This window comes from Coenobita brevimanus, chromosome 30 (assembly GCF_032717465.1).
Source record: "Coenobita brevimanus isolate Jiangsu-jjx chromosome 30, ASM3271746v2, whole genome shotgun sequence".
NCBI classification, from domain to species: domain Eukaryota; kingdom Metazoa; phylum Arthropoda; class Malacostraca; order Decapoda; family Coenobitidae; genus Coenobita; species Coenobita brevimanus.
In genome coordinates this window covers 37,302,071-37,320,750 of record NC_136983.1, presented here as the reverse complement: position 1 = coordinate 37,320,750, position 18,680 = coordinate 37,302,071, and the positions used below count along the sequence as shown (strand labels likewise).

The window sequence follows — 18,680 nt, the reverse complement described above, 5'->3', positions numbered from 1 at the left end:
GCATTCACCTCCCCGTTCCCCAAGCCCCACTTCACTCATTTCTTCATCATTGTTGGCTGAGTTATCTCCGGAGTCTTCGTCGTCGGAGTCACCACCAGCATCAACAGTGAAGGCAGGCCGTAGAGGTAGAGGTAAATCAAGGAGAGTGAAAAGTAGTGTAGCTAGTAGGGTAAGGGCTGCTAGTGCTGTACGGCAACCTAGGGTCAGTGCAAGTGACCTTGACCGAGAAAAACCTCCCTCACAACCAACCTCCACCACCACCACCACCACCACCACCACCCGCCCTCACCGCCACGACAGGGAATCCTGCACGCCTTCATGTGAACGGAAGGGTCAGATTTTGTGCCAGAAAATCTAGTTTTTGATGAGAGCTCCTCAATAGTTCAGCCTGCCTTCACTGCTGAGTGTGTCGACTACCTTTTGGCCTTCCTAGATGACGAAGTCATGCAGCACATATGTGATGAGACCAACAGGTATGAATCACAACGTGCTGCAAGTGGTACAGGTGCAGCCAAGATGCAACAGTGGTCCATGCTGGGAGTGCAGGAGCTGTATGTGTTCTTTGCCCTCATGCTTCTCGTGCCACACTCCAAGAAGCATGAGTTGGAAGAATACTGGTCCATGGACCCCTTACTACCCTCACCCACCTTCAATAAGTACATGGCCAGAGATCGCTCCCGGAACATCATGGGAAACCTGCACTTTGCCGACAACGATGTACCTTCCCAAACCGATCCACTCTGGAAGATCTGAGAGATTCTGAGCAGAATGAAGGATAAGTTTATGTCATTCTTCCACCCCTTTCAGAAGGTTGTCATTGACGAATCCTTGGTTTTGTTCAGAGGACGTCTTCGGTTTGTTCAGTACATTCCAGGCAAACGCCATTGCTTTGGAATTAAGTTCTTTGTACTGTGCGACTGTAAGACGGGGTACATCCTTGACTTCGTCATATATTCAGCCAGCACTGTCGATCTGGATAAAACACACCCCCTTGGCTTCTCAGGCTGTGTAGTGAAAGTGCTCCTAGAAAAGTATTTTGGTGGGAATCATGTCCTGTATACAGACAACTACTATACAGCACCGAAACTTGCCAAATATCTTTCTGAGCACGGCATTGGCTCCTGCGGCACTGTGAAAAGTAATCGTGCCCACTTCCCAAAATTCCCAGAGGCGGGAACCTTGCAGCGAGGAGACGTGCACCTACGCAAGTGTGAGAAGATGCTGGCAATACGGTGGCATGACAAGAGGGTCGTGCACATGCTCACCACCGTACATAAGGGGGAGATGAGAGACAGTGGGAAGGTCGACCGTAGGACAGGCAAACCTGTGATGAAACCTGATGCTGTGTTGGACTATAATATCAACATGCAGCTGGTGGACAAGTCCGACATGATGATTGGTGAGATCGACTGCCTCAGGAAGAATACTAGGTGGTACAGGAAAGTTTTTCTGCATCTGATAGATATGACGATGCTGAACGCCTTCATCCTGTACAAGATGAAGGTCAAGCCACCCAAGTCCTTCTCCCTGAGGTTGTTCACCAGGACTTGTGTCCAGCAGTTGCTGGAAAGATATGGTAGGGTGACAGCAGCAACTCCAAGGCGCCATCCAGTAACACTTCCCGACCGACTTGAGCAGAGGGCGTATATGGATCGGCACAGACTTGGGCTTATGCCTGCCACAGGGAAAAGGAAGGCTGCGATTCGCAGGTGTCAGGTATGTGCGCATACCACCTGCCACACACCTGAGCATAAACGCACCTCTTGGCAGTTCGCTGAGTGCCAGGTTCCCCTCTGTGTTACCTGCTTCTTCGATTACCACAGCCAGAAGCAGTTCTAACAGTGCAAGTGTGGAAGCAGAATGATTTGGAAATAATGTGTAAATAATGTGTAAATAGCAGGTGAAAGCAATGGATGTTCAGTTCATATGACTGAACAGTGTATTATAGTTTTATCTTACTGAAAGTGACAGTGAATAACATAGTGTAAGTAAAATAGAAGGATAAATATTGAAAATAGAATAGAAAATGTAAATAGTAATGTAAGTAATTAGTAATATAAGAATATGAGTACAAATAATTTATGTTATAACAGTGAAAGTGAATCCGTGGCGCTCTACGTATTTTACTGAATGAAAAATTGAATGACTTCAGTGACAATAAACTAATACGACTGAAGGAAACTTATGGAGAAAGACTCCAGATATATATAAGTGTGATATAGTAATAGAAATATAAAGTGTGAGGGGTTTTATGAATAATAAATGACAGAGTACTTAGAGCGAACTAGCGCAAGTGCGACGACCAGACGTGCTCGTAATTTCCATTGCTTTCATAGTGTTTTTTTTTTAAGTATGGATCCCAAACTACTTCAAAATTATAGAAAAGTGTTTATAGTGTTTGTATCTGGCTGTGGTAATCATGTTACGGGTTGTTGGGAAGTGTAAAGTGGAGACTTCGTTACCCTACTTCAGAGGTCTCCACAAGTCCTACGGTAACTGACGAAGGCTCAACAAACATTCCAGGAGAAAGCTGAAGGTATGTGCCATAAGCATATTTAATTTTATTACTCTAGGTCTAATAACTGATTTTTGGCAAATATTTTTTGAGAGTCTGTCGGAGCCCAAATAACCCAGCGGGACACGCAAAACATTGGTAAACAAGCCCGAGGTGTAGGGGTTAATCACGCTTGTTGTAATGCTGTCTGCAACAAGGAGAGGGCTTTTGAAAGGTACCGGAGCAACCCACCCCTGAATCACATCTTTTATACGTTTCTGCCCGGAATCATGCTAAGTCTGTTTTCACTCTGCTAAAAATAATTTCATCCGTACTAAATGTTCTCATCTCTCCAACTCGAATTCTCGCTCCTTCTGGCACCTTGCCAGAAACCTTTCTAACAACTTTACCTCATCATCCTTCCCATCTCTTTTCTACTCTGATGGCTCTGTAGCTATTTCTTCTACTGATAAAGCAGATCTGTTCACTCAGACTTTCTCCTCCAATTCCACCTTAGATGATGCTGGTGCTGTTCCTCCTTCACTTTCCCCCTCTGACTTCCTCATGGCTGACATTAAAATTTCTTCAGCTGATGTATTTTCTGCCATCACAAGCTTCAATACTAACAAGGCATGTGGGCCTGATGGAGTCCCTCCTGTTGTTCTCAAGAACTGTGCTTCTGTGCTTACACCCTGCCTAGGCAAACTCTTTCGCCTTTGTCTGTCAACTTGTACCATTCCTTCTTGCTGGAAGTTTGCTCTCATTGAGCCAGTCCCAAAGAAGCGTGACCATTGCCAACCCTCTAACTATCATCCAGTTGTTTTAACATCCTGTATCTCAAAAGTTTTCGAGTCGATTCTTAATAGAAAAATTTTAAAGCATCTTTCCCATCACAACCTTCTCTCTGGTCGTCATTATGGTTTCTGCCAGGGATGCTCAATTGGCGATCTTCTCACCTACCTTCCAGACTCCTGGTCATCCTCTTTTCGGGACTTTGGCGAAAGCTTTGCTATCACACTTGACATCTCAAAGGCTTTCAATCGAGTCTGGCATAAATCTTTAATTTCCGAACTGCCCCCTTACGGTTTCTATCCTTCTATCTGTGCCTTCATTACTAGCTTCCTTTCTGGTCGCTGTATAACCGATGTTGTAGATGGTCATCGTTCTTCTCCTAGATCTGTCAACAGTGGTGTTCCTCAGGGCTCTGTCCTATCACTAACTCTCTCCCTTTTTTCATCAATGACCTTCTAAGATGGACATCTAACCCTATCTATTCATACGCTGATGACTCTACCCTTCACCTTTCCATTTGGTTCCTGCAATGCCCATCTCAGCAGTTACTTCAACTCACAAGGGATGAAGCTTTGGCAAACCTAATGTCTGACATGGCTAGTATCTCTGACTGGGGTAAAAATAATCTTATTGTTTTTAATGCATCAAAGACTTAGTTCGTACACCTATCAACCTGACAAAATCTTCCACAGGTGTACCCACTAATGTTTAATAATATTCAGCTTAATCCTGCATCATCCTTGAATATGCTTGTGGTTTCATTCACTTGGGACTTATCTTGGAAAGATCATATTACATCTCTTGTAAAATCTGCTTCCAAGAGATTAGGTGTACTAAGCTGACTCCATTCCTTCTTTACCCCTTCACAATTGTTGACTCTATACACGGGTTTTATCTGCCTCTGTGTGGAGTACAACTCTCATGTGTAGGGAGGTTCCCCACATACAGCCCTTCTCAATAGGGTGGAGTTAGAGGCTTTTCCTCTCATTAACTCTCCACATCTTACTGACTCCCTGCAACCTCTGTCTCTTTGCCGCACTGTTGCATCTATATCTCTTTTCTATCGCCACTTCTATGGTCATTGCTCCTCTGAACTGTCTGCTTGCATCTCTCCACATCTTCGACGGGCGTGTAGCACCCGTCTAGCAGCAAACTCTCATCCCTTTTCTGTCCAACTCTCTAATGCAAGAGTTAACCGTTACTCCCGGTCCTTCATTAATGCAGCAGCTCAGCTCTGGAACTGTCTCCCCCATCTGTATTTCCTGCTTCCTATGGTCTCCAATCTTTCAAACGCAGTGTGTCCAGGCATCTCGAAATGATCGGATCTTGAATTTGGCTCTCTCTTGTATTTTGTTTTTCTCTTGGAGGGAACAATTTTTGCGGGCTCGTGGCCTATGGTTCCTTCATCCTCATATTAAAAAAAAAAAAAAAAAAGACTCCAGACTGTGTGAACACCTCCATGAAATTATTAAGAGGTGATGCTGACAGTGGTAATCGAAAACAAATAACTGAAAAATCTGGAGAAGTCGTCAGTCCTGAAGATATCAAAACAAAAAGTCTCGCAACAGAACACATCGTGAATCCTTCTAATATCAGATGTCAAAAGAAAAAAAAAAACATTACTAAAACATCCTCTGTGTATGACTTGCAAACCAAAAGCTTGAAAAAAAGGACGAGTGCACCTCACCTTGTTGCAGCAATAGTCGAACACAGTTGGCAGTGTTGACGAACAATCTCTTCCAGTGTGATGCACTCACAGGCAGGCAGTGTGGCAGGAGTTGCAAAGCAGCGAGCACCGCCATCAGTGTCACCAGGATGCCCACCCACACTAAGGGACCCAGTGGCAGCAGGAAGCTCCAGGGATCCACCTCACCCTGTCCTCGACCCCCTAGGATGCGCGTGTTGAAAAAAACTATAGGGTAGGCAAAGTCGACTGCTGTAGCACGTTCCAAGGAGATGGTAAAGTAACCCAAGCCAATGTCCGCCTCCTAGGTGTGATAATGATGAAATAGAATTATCTGCCACGTCAGGGACAGTATGGCACAAGCAATCACACACACACACACACACACACACACACACACACACACACACACACACACACACACACACACACACACACACACACACACACCACACAAATCAGTAAGGAAAAAAAAGTTATAAAATGTTTGCACGGGGGACAAAATAGTTGCATATATGACAGTGAATATCAGGAGGTGTTAGAAATACAGTATCTTATGCAAAATTGGCTTAGCAGTGAGATATGAGACAGTAAGCTTGAGATATGGAGTGTGAGTGTAGTAGACTTTGTTAAAAAGGTGAATTCTTACGAAAAGAAATGATGTACAGAGAACATACATATCAGAGAGAGAGAGAGAGAGAGAGAGAGAGAGAGGCCATACAGGAGGAAATGTGAGAGTGAGTGGAAATTTTTGAATCACTGGTGTCTGAGTATCCGAAAGAAATGCGTGTGGAACTGAACGTACTGCATTGATGAAGGAATGAACATTTTTTGTAACAAACATGCAAACGTGAACTGATTTAGGAAAGAACAGAGATATAAACAGGCCCTGACTGTGGAAGTTCCAAACCACTTCTTGCATTCGTGTGCCACATCAGAAATGTGGATAGCAGTGCATATTAAACAAGTGTTTAAAATTAATCATTATTTGATATATATGATTCACAGAAATATTTTAATTATAGTCTACTTCCGAGGAGAGAGATTATTTGTCAGTATGCATATTAATACCAGTTACTATAATTAATCTTTAAAACAGAAACTTACTTCCCGCTGTGTCATTCCAATCATGCCTGACCAGGAACCATCCGGTCTCTTGGCCCCCCAGGCACCATCATGGGGCGCGACAAACGTGAAGCTGAATGGCACGAGACGAGATACACTGTATACTCAGCCACAAAGAAGATATGGTTCTCTTCAGGTAGTCTGGCTTTAACTTTAATATCAATACTCATCGGTATTCTGTAACTACACTGGTTCAAGAAAGTCACTGTACACAGTTACACAGATACAAATTAAGGAAATATTGACTCTCCATTTACTGAAGGGTTAATGAAAGACATACCAAACAAGAGGCAAGTTCGTTTCCTAGGGGTCTGGATTATTTTACAACATAAATAGCAATTCTTTTTCAGGCAAATAATGCACCTCAAGGAAAAGCACTTCTATAATTATATTATATATATATATATATATATATATATATATATATATATATATATATATATATATATATATATATATATATACATTGTATTTTAACGTACTCGAAGTTCAAAACTTCTGCTATGACTTCCAGCAGAGTAACTTCAGGGCTGAGTATAATGACTCGCTTCCCCACGAATGCCTTTGGGTCATCCACCACCTTGGTCATGTAGAAAGGCATCGGCGCGTGAGCCACTGTCAACTGAGTACCATCCAAGAATCTACAGGCAAATGAAATTTCTGTTAAAAATTACATGTTATAATTAACACTTAGAACAGTTGGCCGTTTCAGAAGGAAAGAACCCTTACTTCTGAAATTATTTGATGTGTTATAAAATCACTGCTTCACAGAAGATACTTTTTCCCCTAAACTGAATGTTACTTTCTGGCAACAGTAAGAACAAAATAAATTATCAGAGTGACTGAAAAATGGTAGAATAATGTGTGAATGGCTTCTGGGGAGAAGCTTGCATATTTCGAAAGCTGCAGTGATGAGTGACGGGTTTGTGGCTCATTTCTCAAGGTTGTCTCTTGATAGTTCATTTACCATTACAATTACCTGCTCATATTTATGAACTATGCCTACACATTTTAATGTATGGAACATGGTTATGATGATATAAAATAAATTTACAATGGATTAATGCATGCAGATAATCGATTCAGTACAGTCTCCAGCAAAAATCGAGCGACCGGCTTGACGAGCAGGTTGGTACAGTATGTGCGGCACCGCCGCACCCCCAGTTTCAACCCCTCCCACCCCCTCCCTCGTTCCCGTTAATTCGTCTACCCTCCCCCCTCCCCACATTTAAGGGCAAGAGAGTAAGAACCTACTCGCATTGTCACAACCACTCTTCCGTCACCCATTTGTCTTGGGAAATAATGGTTTTGTTATGATAACGAATAAAAACACATTACACAGTGTTTTACTGCCTAGTATAGTTACTCATACACCATGATCTGAACACAGGGTGATATAAAATAGTAGTATATTTGTATGTCAGTGAGGTCTGTAATCATACAATTTATAATTCTGATGGTTGTATCCAGTCAGTGTGTAACAATAAACAATCGGAAGCTATAAGCAGATGTTTGTAGTGTTCAGTGGTATGCTCCTTCCCTTACTCGACGTAATCAGTTACTTTACAAACTCTATTATAGGTCATTACCATTAGTTACTACTAATACCCCATGTGTGATAATAGCAAAGTGTTGCTGATAAGTAAAACACATGATCAGTAATATCTTGGTAATTGATGTCTTAATACATGATGCTGGATAACGTTGGGCAATAGGGACTGGATGACAGTTTGTCTGGTGGTTAAATTACCTAAGCTGATCAAGCCGAGGCCATGATGTGGTTGCTGGCATTACCAAAGGTCAGTCAATACTAAGACGCCATTCATTGCTGCTGACGATAGTATAAGTATCAAGGTCAATTTCATACACAGGACAGCCAACAGTAAAGTGAGCCATGTGGTGTGCTGACCCCACGCACACCATACAACCAGGGCCGGATTACCAGGTATAGGCAAATTAGGCAACTGCCTACCAGGCCACGGCCCTGTCACAGCCACCCAGACTTCCAGAGCGGAATAAATATACGCTTTGGCCGTCCAAATAAGTGCCATCATCCATGAGGCCACCAAAAAAGGCCATTATAGGCCATGCCATAAGTTCACCGGAATTAACGGAAAAAGAGATCTATATGTTGCAGGCCAACAGTCTGCACTGCCTACCAAGCCACAGCATGGTTAATCCGGTGCTGCATACAACCAACCCCCTCCACCCCTTGCCTCAGCCACTTAATACCATTCATTCCAGCAAGAGACCCACCACTATTTGATAACAATATCAGGAATATAACCTCGCCTTATATAGTTATAACTGCAATAGGGTGTAATTTGTGATTCACACGATTATAACACGACGTATTTCGAAAAAGGAAACCAGTAACTAAATTGGGCAAATGGATGATCTGCATAGTAACCAAACAAACTTGTCTTGATTGCAGCTGACGCTAATCAACATTATCGTGCCATACAACAGATAATTCAGTTTATTCGTTTTCAGCGAGAACGTCTTCAATAAAGGTTTGATGAGTTACGGTTCACACTGGTCAGTGTTACTTATAGCAACGTAATAGACGTAGTGGCCAGGTTAACCTTATTATTATTTGCTTTTCAACTTCTGTCCCATGTCTGTTACTACTTTCCTCTGTCTCTGTGTGGCCATGGTTTTTTCCGTTAACTATCGTCAGCTGAAACTGAGAGAGGGAAGGATGATAAAATGGACAAACGGTTTTGGTTACACAAATATTTAATAAGGAAGAGTAACTGACTACCGGTATACTTAAGAACACATTATAAAACGATGTGAAACAATGGGGTCATACACTGGATTTATATGATAATGGAATGTTGTGGATAACTAAGGGAATGATAAGGCAACCCTATCAACACCGACTAGGGCCACCCACCACCTTTGCTATCGTCCTGTTCCAGTTGCCCTACAATAACATGTGATATAGTGACAATAGTGAATGTTTTACTGGAGATCTGGTGTTCTAGCCTGACTTACTCTGTAGAGTTAAAGGCTACGTTCAAACTGATGTATTATAATCTGCTATTGCACTGCATATCTGACTGAATAACATTTAGAAAATAAGGTCTTACTGTGCACTGATCATTAGATGTTTATTTGCCATATGGTTAAACTATAAATGTCACTATTATATGGCGCAGTGGACAATATTGTAATGCACACTTCATGATGATAATAAAGATGTATTTATGAGCACTGGTGGAAAACACACACACACACACACACACACACACACACACACACACACACACTATCCACCACCCCGGGTACAGCCGTCGACCCACGGCCCAATTCCCTCTCCTCATGACCCCACCACAACGTGTGACGGCCAACTACCCGCCTCCACACACCACCGACCACTACAAACATCTACTTATAGCTTCCGGCTGTTTAATGTTACACACTGACTGGATACAACAGCAAAATGATAAAGTGTATGATTACAGACTTCACTATCATACGATTACATTACTACATCACCCTGCGTTCAGGTCATGGTGTATAAATAACTAAACTGTGCAGTAAAACACTGTGTAATGTGTTTTTATTCATTATCATAACAAAACCATTATTTCCCAAGACAAATGGATGACGAAAGAGTAGTTGTGACAATGCGAGTAGGCCTTACTCTATTGCCCTTGGATGTGGGGAGGGTGAAAGGTAGACGAATGAATGGGAATGAGGAAGGGGGGTGGGAGGGTTTGAAACTGGGGATGCAGCGGTGCCACATATAACTACCTGCTCGTCATGCCGGTCTCTCGATTTTTGCTGGAGACTGTACATAGAGCACTTTTCATCTTTTCTCTTTGACGCTTCCTGTTGTTAAATCCTCCACAACCTATCCTCAAGTAAACATTTAAAAGATTATCATAATTACATTTCTTATCAATGGAGGTTGTGCCCCGGCTGTCAGTTATGTGGGTGAAGAAGGCCCGTATTCTTGTCTGTTAAGAAAGCTCCTTTTGAACTCTTCCTAGGTCATTTATCTTGCATATTACACCTTGCCGCCCTCTTCTGCATTACTTAAACAATTCTCATATCATCATGCTCCGCACAAATTACGTGCAAAAACTATATTAGCCAATCGTATCCGAAAATAATCGATACGGAAGAGGTGTTGGGGAGTTCCCTCAACCGACTACCTTATGAGCTAAAGCCTCATGTAACTAATAATTTACCTATTGAACTTATCATGGAAAGGAGGTTGGTGAAATTCGATCATTAAACTCTCCTTATTCCTGCAAGAGGCAATTCGCAATGGCTGGGCGTCTGGCTTCACATACGGCAAATACACATACACACTGCATCTGGAAAGTGATAAACATAGTCGTAAGGTTATTCATGCACTGAGACATAATATTACTCTTAAGTTGTGATGTAACAATTTCGGTGTATTATTCTGACCCAGTAGGACGTGACGGGGTATTGAGTACGATGAGCATGGAAATGGTCATAGCGAGGGTTTTGCTGAGGTGGTGGAGGCGGTGGAGTGGGAGACGGGAGAGAATAACGAGTCTCGTGGACCACACCAACAGACGCTCCCTTTGAGACCATTCAGTGAACGTGGTGAGGAAGGCTGGGTCATCACTCACCACCACCATTGCCATGGACCTGGACACCTGCCGTAGCTGAAACACTTTCTCTGTTAGAATTTAATGGCGGGAGCTGCACATACACGATCTGCAAAGTGAATTATTGACCCACCTTGATAGCTCTTGACATCACCACACTCTTTTTGCTCTAACGTCATCTATAACTGACATTTCCTCATCTTGGGTGCTGCGTCGTAATAACAGATTAACACTAGAATATCATGCTGTTCATGAAGAATTGCTATGGAAAGGACATAGAGACACTGCATTGTCTTTTTCTGCCACTAAACTACCTAAAATAAATTGCAAAAGGACAAAAATCTGGTCCAAGATTGAGTAAATGACCTATAATATATACTATACTGGAGTGCTATATGCCTAAAACGAATGTCTGCTAATAATCCTGTTAAAAAAAAATAAATACATGTGGAAATAATGGATTTTTTATGGACTGTGCAACCAAATGTACAAAAAATATTTTCGTTTGTAAAATTTTTCCTAAAAAGGCTTTTCTTGAGTTTGATAGGATTACCATATGGTAGTACTAATAATATCCAAAATTTATATTTTTGAAGAAGTTGCCACTGCAAACGAAATCTCTTTTCGACTGAAATTATTATTGTTCGTAGGAAAATTTGACAAATAACAGAAGAATAATCGTAGTAAAAGTGGTTTTGCTATGTACTGTCTGGACAAAGATCATTATTGACCAGAATAAAGTAATCACCAGAATGCTTCACTGACTGTAGGCTAAGCTGCATACATCATTTATTCATGGCTACAAGATCATGTTTTTATTGTATGGAACGTACCAGAATATTGTCATATGAATGTCCGAACACAGAGGTGGTTCTCTGAGAACTATATTGCCTGTCTCAAAAACAGAACTTATGTAGATAAAAGACCATACGTTTAACTCATCAGTGGTTAGGATCTATACAGACACGGACGCACTATCTCCATCTCTGCATGAAGTAAAATTATGCACAATATCAGTGTGATGGGTGGGGGCGCCCATATTCCACCCCTTATTGTAGTGGTACTCTGTTTTTAGGGTAGCTCTACAAGGTACATTGAGTGGCAAGCTAAATGATTTCATGTAAACCAGAAAAGCATATACAAAGCTGGGTGGCAACCATACAACCAACCGACATGTGTTCCCTCCGTGACGGTAAGCGGGTTGGCGGAGAGTTAGTGCCCCTCCCCGGAAAACAACTAACTAAAAATACGAACAAGAAGCCGTGGACCAGGACAGACCAAAAGGTGACAACTAAGGACCGGACTAAAGGCATTGTATGGATAGCTACTTGGAATGTAAGGAGTGCAAATGATGAGCTGAAAAAGAGAGGGATTATCCAGGTGCTTGAAGCTGTGAAAGTGGATGTATATGGATTAACTGAAACTAAATGGTGAGGAGAGAGTGTGAGAAAATGGGAGTATGGATGGGGTAAATGAGTTGGAGTAGGTAAGAAAGAGAGGGCAAGAGAGGGAGTGTGTATTGTTTTGAGTAACAGATGGAAGGAGAATATAAGAGAGTATGGATTTGTTGCCTCAAGGATTGTGTGTGTGGGTAAGATTGAAAGTTGGATTAATGTGGGCGGTTGTGTGCATCTATGAGTCAACGGATGATCGTGCAAGAAGAGTGAGAGAAGAGTTCTGGACAAATGTGGAAGCGTGCATGGAAATGTTTAAAAGGAATGAAAGAGTGTTTTTGATTGGAGATATGAATGGAAAAGTAGGGAATGTGAAGGTAAATGAAATAGTTGCTGAGTAGGTTGTGCCTGCAGAGATGGATGAGAATGGCAGTGCTTTAGCGGACATTTGTGCCGGGAGGGGGTTGGTGTTTGCCAATACCCTCTGCAGGCACAAAATGTTCCATAGGTATACTGTATGTGGCGAGTGTTGAGAAGGGCGGCTGGTGAAATGAATGAACGGAAGACAATGATCGATTATGTGTATGTGGATGAAAGGATGAGAAGGTGTGTAATGGACGCAAAGGTATATAAAGGATGGGGGAGTGGACTTTCTAACCACCATTTGGTGGTGGTCAGGATCAAAGTCCAAGTAAAATGGAGATATAGAAGCGAAGGAGAGGAGGAAGTAGTTCATGCAAGGAGGGTGGAAGGGTTGCAAAAAGATGGAAAAAAAAAGGCAGAATAAAAGAGGGAAGTGGAGGAGCAATTGGGTAAATATGGAATGGAGCAGATGGGGGACGTGGAAGGCGTGAGCAAGATATTCACAAAAGAAATCTGTGCAGCACGTGAGGTAGTGTGTGGTGTGAAGAGAAGACGAAAGGAGGTTCATGGAACAGCATGGTGGAATGAAGAGGTGAGAGAGGCTGTGGCACAAAAGAAGAAAGCATATAGCGAGTGGAAGAAGATGAAATACAGACGAGAGAGTTATATGTAGAGAGGAAGAGCGAGGTGAAACGATTAGTAACAGAGAGTAAGAATAAAGTGGATGAGGAATTTGGAATTTGAGGATAAAGTGGACGGAATGTAAGAAAATGTCCTGGAAAGAGGTAGATTAGGACATGGTACCAAAGAAGTTAGTTGGGGAGTGAAAAATATAAATGGTAGATTACTAGTAGAGAAGGGAGAAAAAGTGAGGAGATGGAGAGAACATTTAAAGAACTGTTGAACATAGAGAATGAAAGTAATGTGAGTGTAGGTAGCTGGGGAATGGCTGGGAGACGGAGGGATGTGAGAAGAGAGGAAGAAATCAGTAGGATGGAAGTCGTGGAATCAATAAGGAAAGTTAAAATGGAGAGAGCCCGAGGAATTGATGGAGTGTGTGGTGAAATGCTGAAGCATGGGGGAGAGATAGTAATAGGATGGGTGTGGAAGATGTGCAGATTGGCCTGGGAGGAAGGCAGAGTCCTGGAGGATTAGAAGTCTGGTATAATTAGTCCCCTGTACAAAGGAAAAGGGGAAAAAGTATATGGTAATCATAGGGGCATTTGTCTTCTTAGTGTAACAGGAAAAGTATATGGCAGGATACTTATTAACTGAGTTAGGGAAATAACAGAGGAATTTGTTAAGAAGAACAGGGAGGTTTTAGGAAGGGAAGGGGTTGTGTAGATTAGATATTTATTCTCAGATCTTTAGTGGAAAAGAGTCTAGACATGGGAAGGAGGTTGTATGCGGCCTTCATGGATTTGGAGAAAGCATATGACAGGGTGGATACACAAGGATTTTGGAAAGTATTAAGAATATATGAAGTAGATGGGAAGTTGTTGAATGCCGTGAGGAGTACGTATGAGGGTGCCAAGGCTGCATTGCCTGTGGATAGTGAACTGAGTGAATTCTCCTATTTGAAGGTTGGATTGAAACAGGGATGTGTCACGTCTCCATGGTTGTTCAATCTGTATGTGGATGGGGTTATATAAGAGATACAAGGTAGGGCAGTGGATGTTGAAGCGGCCCTAGTGAGAGAAGGCAGTGTTTGGAAACTCCCTGTACTGTTGTTTGCAGATGATACTGTATTATTAAGTGAAGAACAAGTGGAGCTGCAAGGCTTGGTGGATGAGTCTGGGAAAGTTTGTAAGAAACAGAATCTAAAGGTGAATGTAGGGAAGAGTAAAGTTTTGGTCTTCGAGAGAAGTGAAGTCAGTGAATGTACAGTGAGGTTGGATGAGGAGGAAATTGAAAAAATGAGTGCCTTTAAGTACTTGGGTAGTGTGATGAGTAAGGATGGAAGTTTAGAGGGTGAAGTGCTTGAAAGGCTACAACAAGGAAGAAAGGTTGCTGGTTCCTTGAAGGCAGTGATAAGAAACAGGGAAGTGAGCATGGAAATGATTAAAGTTACAACATGACAGTACCGTGATACTAAGTCTGACATATGGAAGTGAAGCTTGGACTTTGTTGGAGGGACAAAAGTGGAAATGAGTTATTTCAGAGGAGCATGTTGAGTCACATGGAGAGACAGACTGACAAATGAGGAAGTGAGGGAGCTTTGTGGTGTCGATGTGGATGTGATAGGAAGCAACATAGAAACACGCTGAGATGGTTTGACCAAGTGGAGAGGGTGGAGGGTGAGAGACTGACGAGGGGAGTGTATGTGAATGAGGTGGAGGGAGAGGCCAAGGATGAGATGGAGCGATAGAGAGGTATATGAGAGAGGGGTGTGTGAGCTGGGTGCAGGGCAGTGAAATGGCGGGGGACACGGCGACATGGAGGTGATTTGTTTGTCGCCACCCCTTAAGGGATTAAGGCGTCTGGTAATACATAGATAGATAGGGTATTATTATGCGCCCCTTACACAGCTTGCCTCTAGTCAGGTGGTATGACTGCGTAGATACTGCTTTCGATTTTACATAAAGCATCTGGAGGATTGAGTCGAAATGTAGGAATTGTATCGCAGCTTGTGTGTACCTTATATTAGGAGTACTTAAAATATATACAGACGGTTTGTCGCTGTCCACGTTCACAGGACGTATACTGTGGACAGATTGCCCGGGAGGCACGAGAATACGAAAACAATGTGAGGTGCCATGAAAGTGTTGTGCTGAAGTGTTGTGCATGGAAAGAAAAATTGTGTACATTTCTGCCCACGTTTTATGTCTATCTGTCTCTCTATCTTGCTGTCCATTGCAGCATTATCCAATTTCTTTGGATAATCTTTTTTTTTTAATGATTTATGTATTAGATTATTTGAAAGACGGGTACGCTTACCTTCACTGACATGCTAAACCACTTGCACACAGAAATCTATATGCCTGTAGTATAGCATTTTGGTGGGGACCTGAATTGTCTGGTATAGGCACTGGCGGAGGTATGCGCTATCTCTGTGCTGTATTCTTGGTTAATCAGTTTTGAATAACAAATACCGCAACAATATCCCCCTGTACTGAAATAATGTAAATACATTAATAATCGTGAAAACATAAAAAAATGTCGGCATCGGAGGTCCTGTCGCCTCTCCAGCTTTTCTCTCCATAAATTTTGATAATCAGTTTAGTGAATCCGTAGCAACCTACACGGATTTATGTTACACTGAAGAGGGCAGTAAGGTTTAATAACCAAATAAATCGCTTGAGAAAAAATGAGAGGGAGCTTCTTTAACCAACGAGAATACCGGCTCTGGCCAACTAATAATTTCATCTACGTCTTTTGCACTGGATTCTGAACAATGTACTACAAGGTTAACCCTTTAACCGCGGGTGTCATCTCAGAATGACATTGCAAAAACTGGACCAAACTGCGGGTGTCATTCTCGAATGTTTGTGAATATTTTGAATACCCTGCGTTTTTTCCGTGCGCCAATTGTTTCAAGGGAGAGTAGCTATTAAGTTCTTTCACTCCAGCCGACCCCCACCTCCCTCCTCCCACCCCCCGGGCCCCCACCTCCCACCCCCCGGGCCCCCCACCCCACCCCTGACCAACACGCATCAGTATCTGTCCAGCTGTGTGAGTGACAACACCGCTGATGTGGCAGTGAAGTGCAGGCAATTACAGTGCCTTTTACCTGCCTCAGTTCACACAGAGTGGATGTTTATCGTATGTGCAGTGTTCATATATGTTTATAGTATTATTATCAGAATGAGGTTGGCATTTGGTAATGGTGTGTGAGCGAAAAATAGTGATTACAACACCGCTGATGTGGCAGTGAAGTGCGGGCAATTACAGTGCCTTTTACCTGCCTCAGTGAACACAGGGTGGGTGTTTATCGTATGTGCAGTGTTCATATATGTTTATAGTATTATTATCAGAATGAAGTTGGCATTTGGTAATGATGTGTGAACGAAAAATAGAGATTACAACACCGCTGATGTGGCAGTGAAGTGCGGGCAATTACAGTGCCTTTTACCTGCCTCAGTGAACACAGAGTGGGTGTTTATCGTATGTGCAGTGTTCATATATGTTTATAGTATTATTATCAGAATGAGGTTGGCATTTGGTAATGGTGTGTGAGCGAAGGTAATGGTGTGTGAGCGAAAAATAGTGATTTTAGATCGCTTACTTCTAACGGCACTGCCCATCCAGTGATAGTCAACGAAATCATGAAACCTACATCATTGCAAAGCCGAAGGTTAGTACTTTCAATTGGTACCTTATTTTTCACTCTAGATTTATTTTGTGCAGAGTTATAAAGGTTTAAAGTTTGTTTACATTTTTTTCACTCTAGATTTATTTTGTGCAGAGTTATAAAGGTTTAAAGTTTGTTTACATTTTGGCTGAAACTCCCGCGGGAGAGGCCAGTCGGGGCAAAACAATGCCCGCAGTTAAAGTGTTAAGGAATTCATGAGCGTTTTTACGTCTTTAAGTACACTCATCATTTAAAAAACAAAAGAGTATAAAGACACTTCAGAGCAGGATGAGTCCCACCTGCCTCAGCAGTGACGTGTCAGTGTACTACCCTTCTCAACAGTAATGTGACATTGACCTACCCGCCTCAGCAGTAATGTGACAGTGACCTTCTCGCCTAAGCAATAATGAGACAGATACCTACCCCCCTCAGCAGTGATATGACAGTGACCTACCTGACGAGCCTGGCCGACCACCCGAGACGTGTGTACTTGCGTCACATTAGCGTCCTGGCCGCCCACACTCATACCAAACACACCCACACCCAAACACGCCGTCACGTCAGCTATACCAGCAAACTGCAGGATTAGGGTTAGAAGACCTTAAATCCGCCTTGTATATTACATAAGTCATTATACTCAACATTAACCATTGCTTAATATCACTGCTCAGGTCACTATCGAATGTTTAAGATGTGTTATAAAAATGAATAATATCTACTATAGCCCATTGATTTCATGATGCTTGTCCCCTACCCACCCAACTCATACATCATGAAAAGAAATTACAAGTCTAGAAATACCTACCAGCGTATTTTTCTCCATGAAAAAAGTAACCGAGAGGTCCTGTGACGAAGCTTGTAACACGGCATTCAGTATCTTCGCCATTTTCACAGCTGAGCCAGTGTCGTCTGCACCTTCAAAATTATTATCCTTATCATCATCATCACTAATCCTGGAGAAATTCCGTTAGCCCCATCAGTACAAGAGACTCTCATTAAGTTAAAATAAGTAACTGGGAGGGCTGTAAGGATATGGGACCGAATTCTTGTTGCAAAAGGAAACTCCCAAGTACTTCTTCCTTTGGGGACATCCACACGGTTGCTGGATCAAGTGCTGGCAACGTGTAAATAACACAATAACGAACAAGCCGCAACAACAGCTTCCAGCTCATGTTGGTTACATCATGCTCAGCTGCCTCGTATGGACACTCATCGAACTGCTTCTTTTACCTCTGCTGCCAGTAAATTCGAAGTTGCACTGAAACATGTTTGCATACATTTGTCCAAATACTGCAGCATATCTGTATTCAAACATGTTGCTAGCTGTTTTGCCAACACATGTTCGAGGACAAGTGTGGACGCGCTCTTAGCGGCTACTTTTGAATGTGGCTGGTTAATATCCTTTTGTACGTTTTTTATGTAGAGTATGGCGATACTTGAATGATTTATGCAACACGAAGAGTGTAAGATGTAAAAAAAAAAAAAGTCACTTAGGAAATGGGGTTAGAGAGCTTCCTTAACCCGCCGTGTCCTGGAGACGTGAATTCACGTCCTCACATGATGTGCTTTCATATCCTGGAGACGTGAATTAACACGGCAACATTGCAAGGTCCCTAATTTGCACAATTTTCAATTTTCGCGAGTGATTTCGCGAGTGATTTTTGGCACATAAACACGGGACACCTTCCTCTATTCCTCTACAAGATGCCAAGCAGGGAAAATGCCTTACATCACATAACCTCTCCCCCCCCTTCACGCCATTGTCTTGGCAATTCACCTGTTACCAGTGACCTGGCCAATAAAGACATTCAGGGCCAGAGTGATTCCTCAATCGATGACAATGTGGAGGACAAAGTTTACATAGCATTAGAGGAAGAAACAGTCAGAAATGATGATCAGGTAATGTGGGAAAAAAAGGTCATGAATGGTGATGAGTTAGTGA

At 42.4% G+C, this 18,680-nt stretch overlaps 1 protein-coding gene across 1 annotated transcript in view; it reads right to left on the bottom strand.

Annotated features, from left to right (window-relative positions):
- LOC145395295 (uncharacterized) overlaps nt 1-17,624 on the bottom strand; it is a 40,220-nt gene extending 22,596 nt beyond the window's left edge. The window contains exons 1-6 of the mRNA XM_080268973.1: nt 17,544-17,624; nt 17,193-17,315; nt 10,524-10,747; nt 6,578-6,736; nt 6,078-6,168; nt 4,974-5,274 (exon numbers count right to left, since the gene is read on the bottom strand). Coding sequence (XP_080125099.1) covers nt 4,974-5,274; nt 6,078-6,168; nt 6,578-6,736; nt 10,524-10,747; nt 17,193-17,315; nt 17,544-17,624 — 979 coding nt within the window. The remainder of the gene's footprint in view (nt 1-4,973; nt 5,275-6,077; nt 6,169-6,577; nt 6,737-10,523; nt 10,748-17,192; nt 17,316-17,543) is intronic.
- Between the last annotated feature and the right edge of the window lie 1,056 nt (nt 17,625-18,680).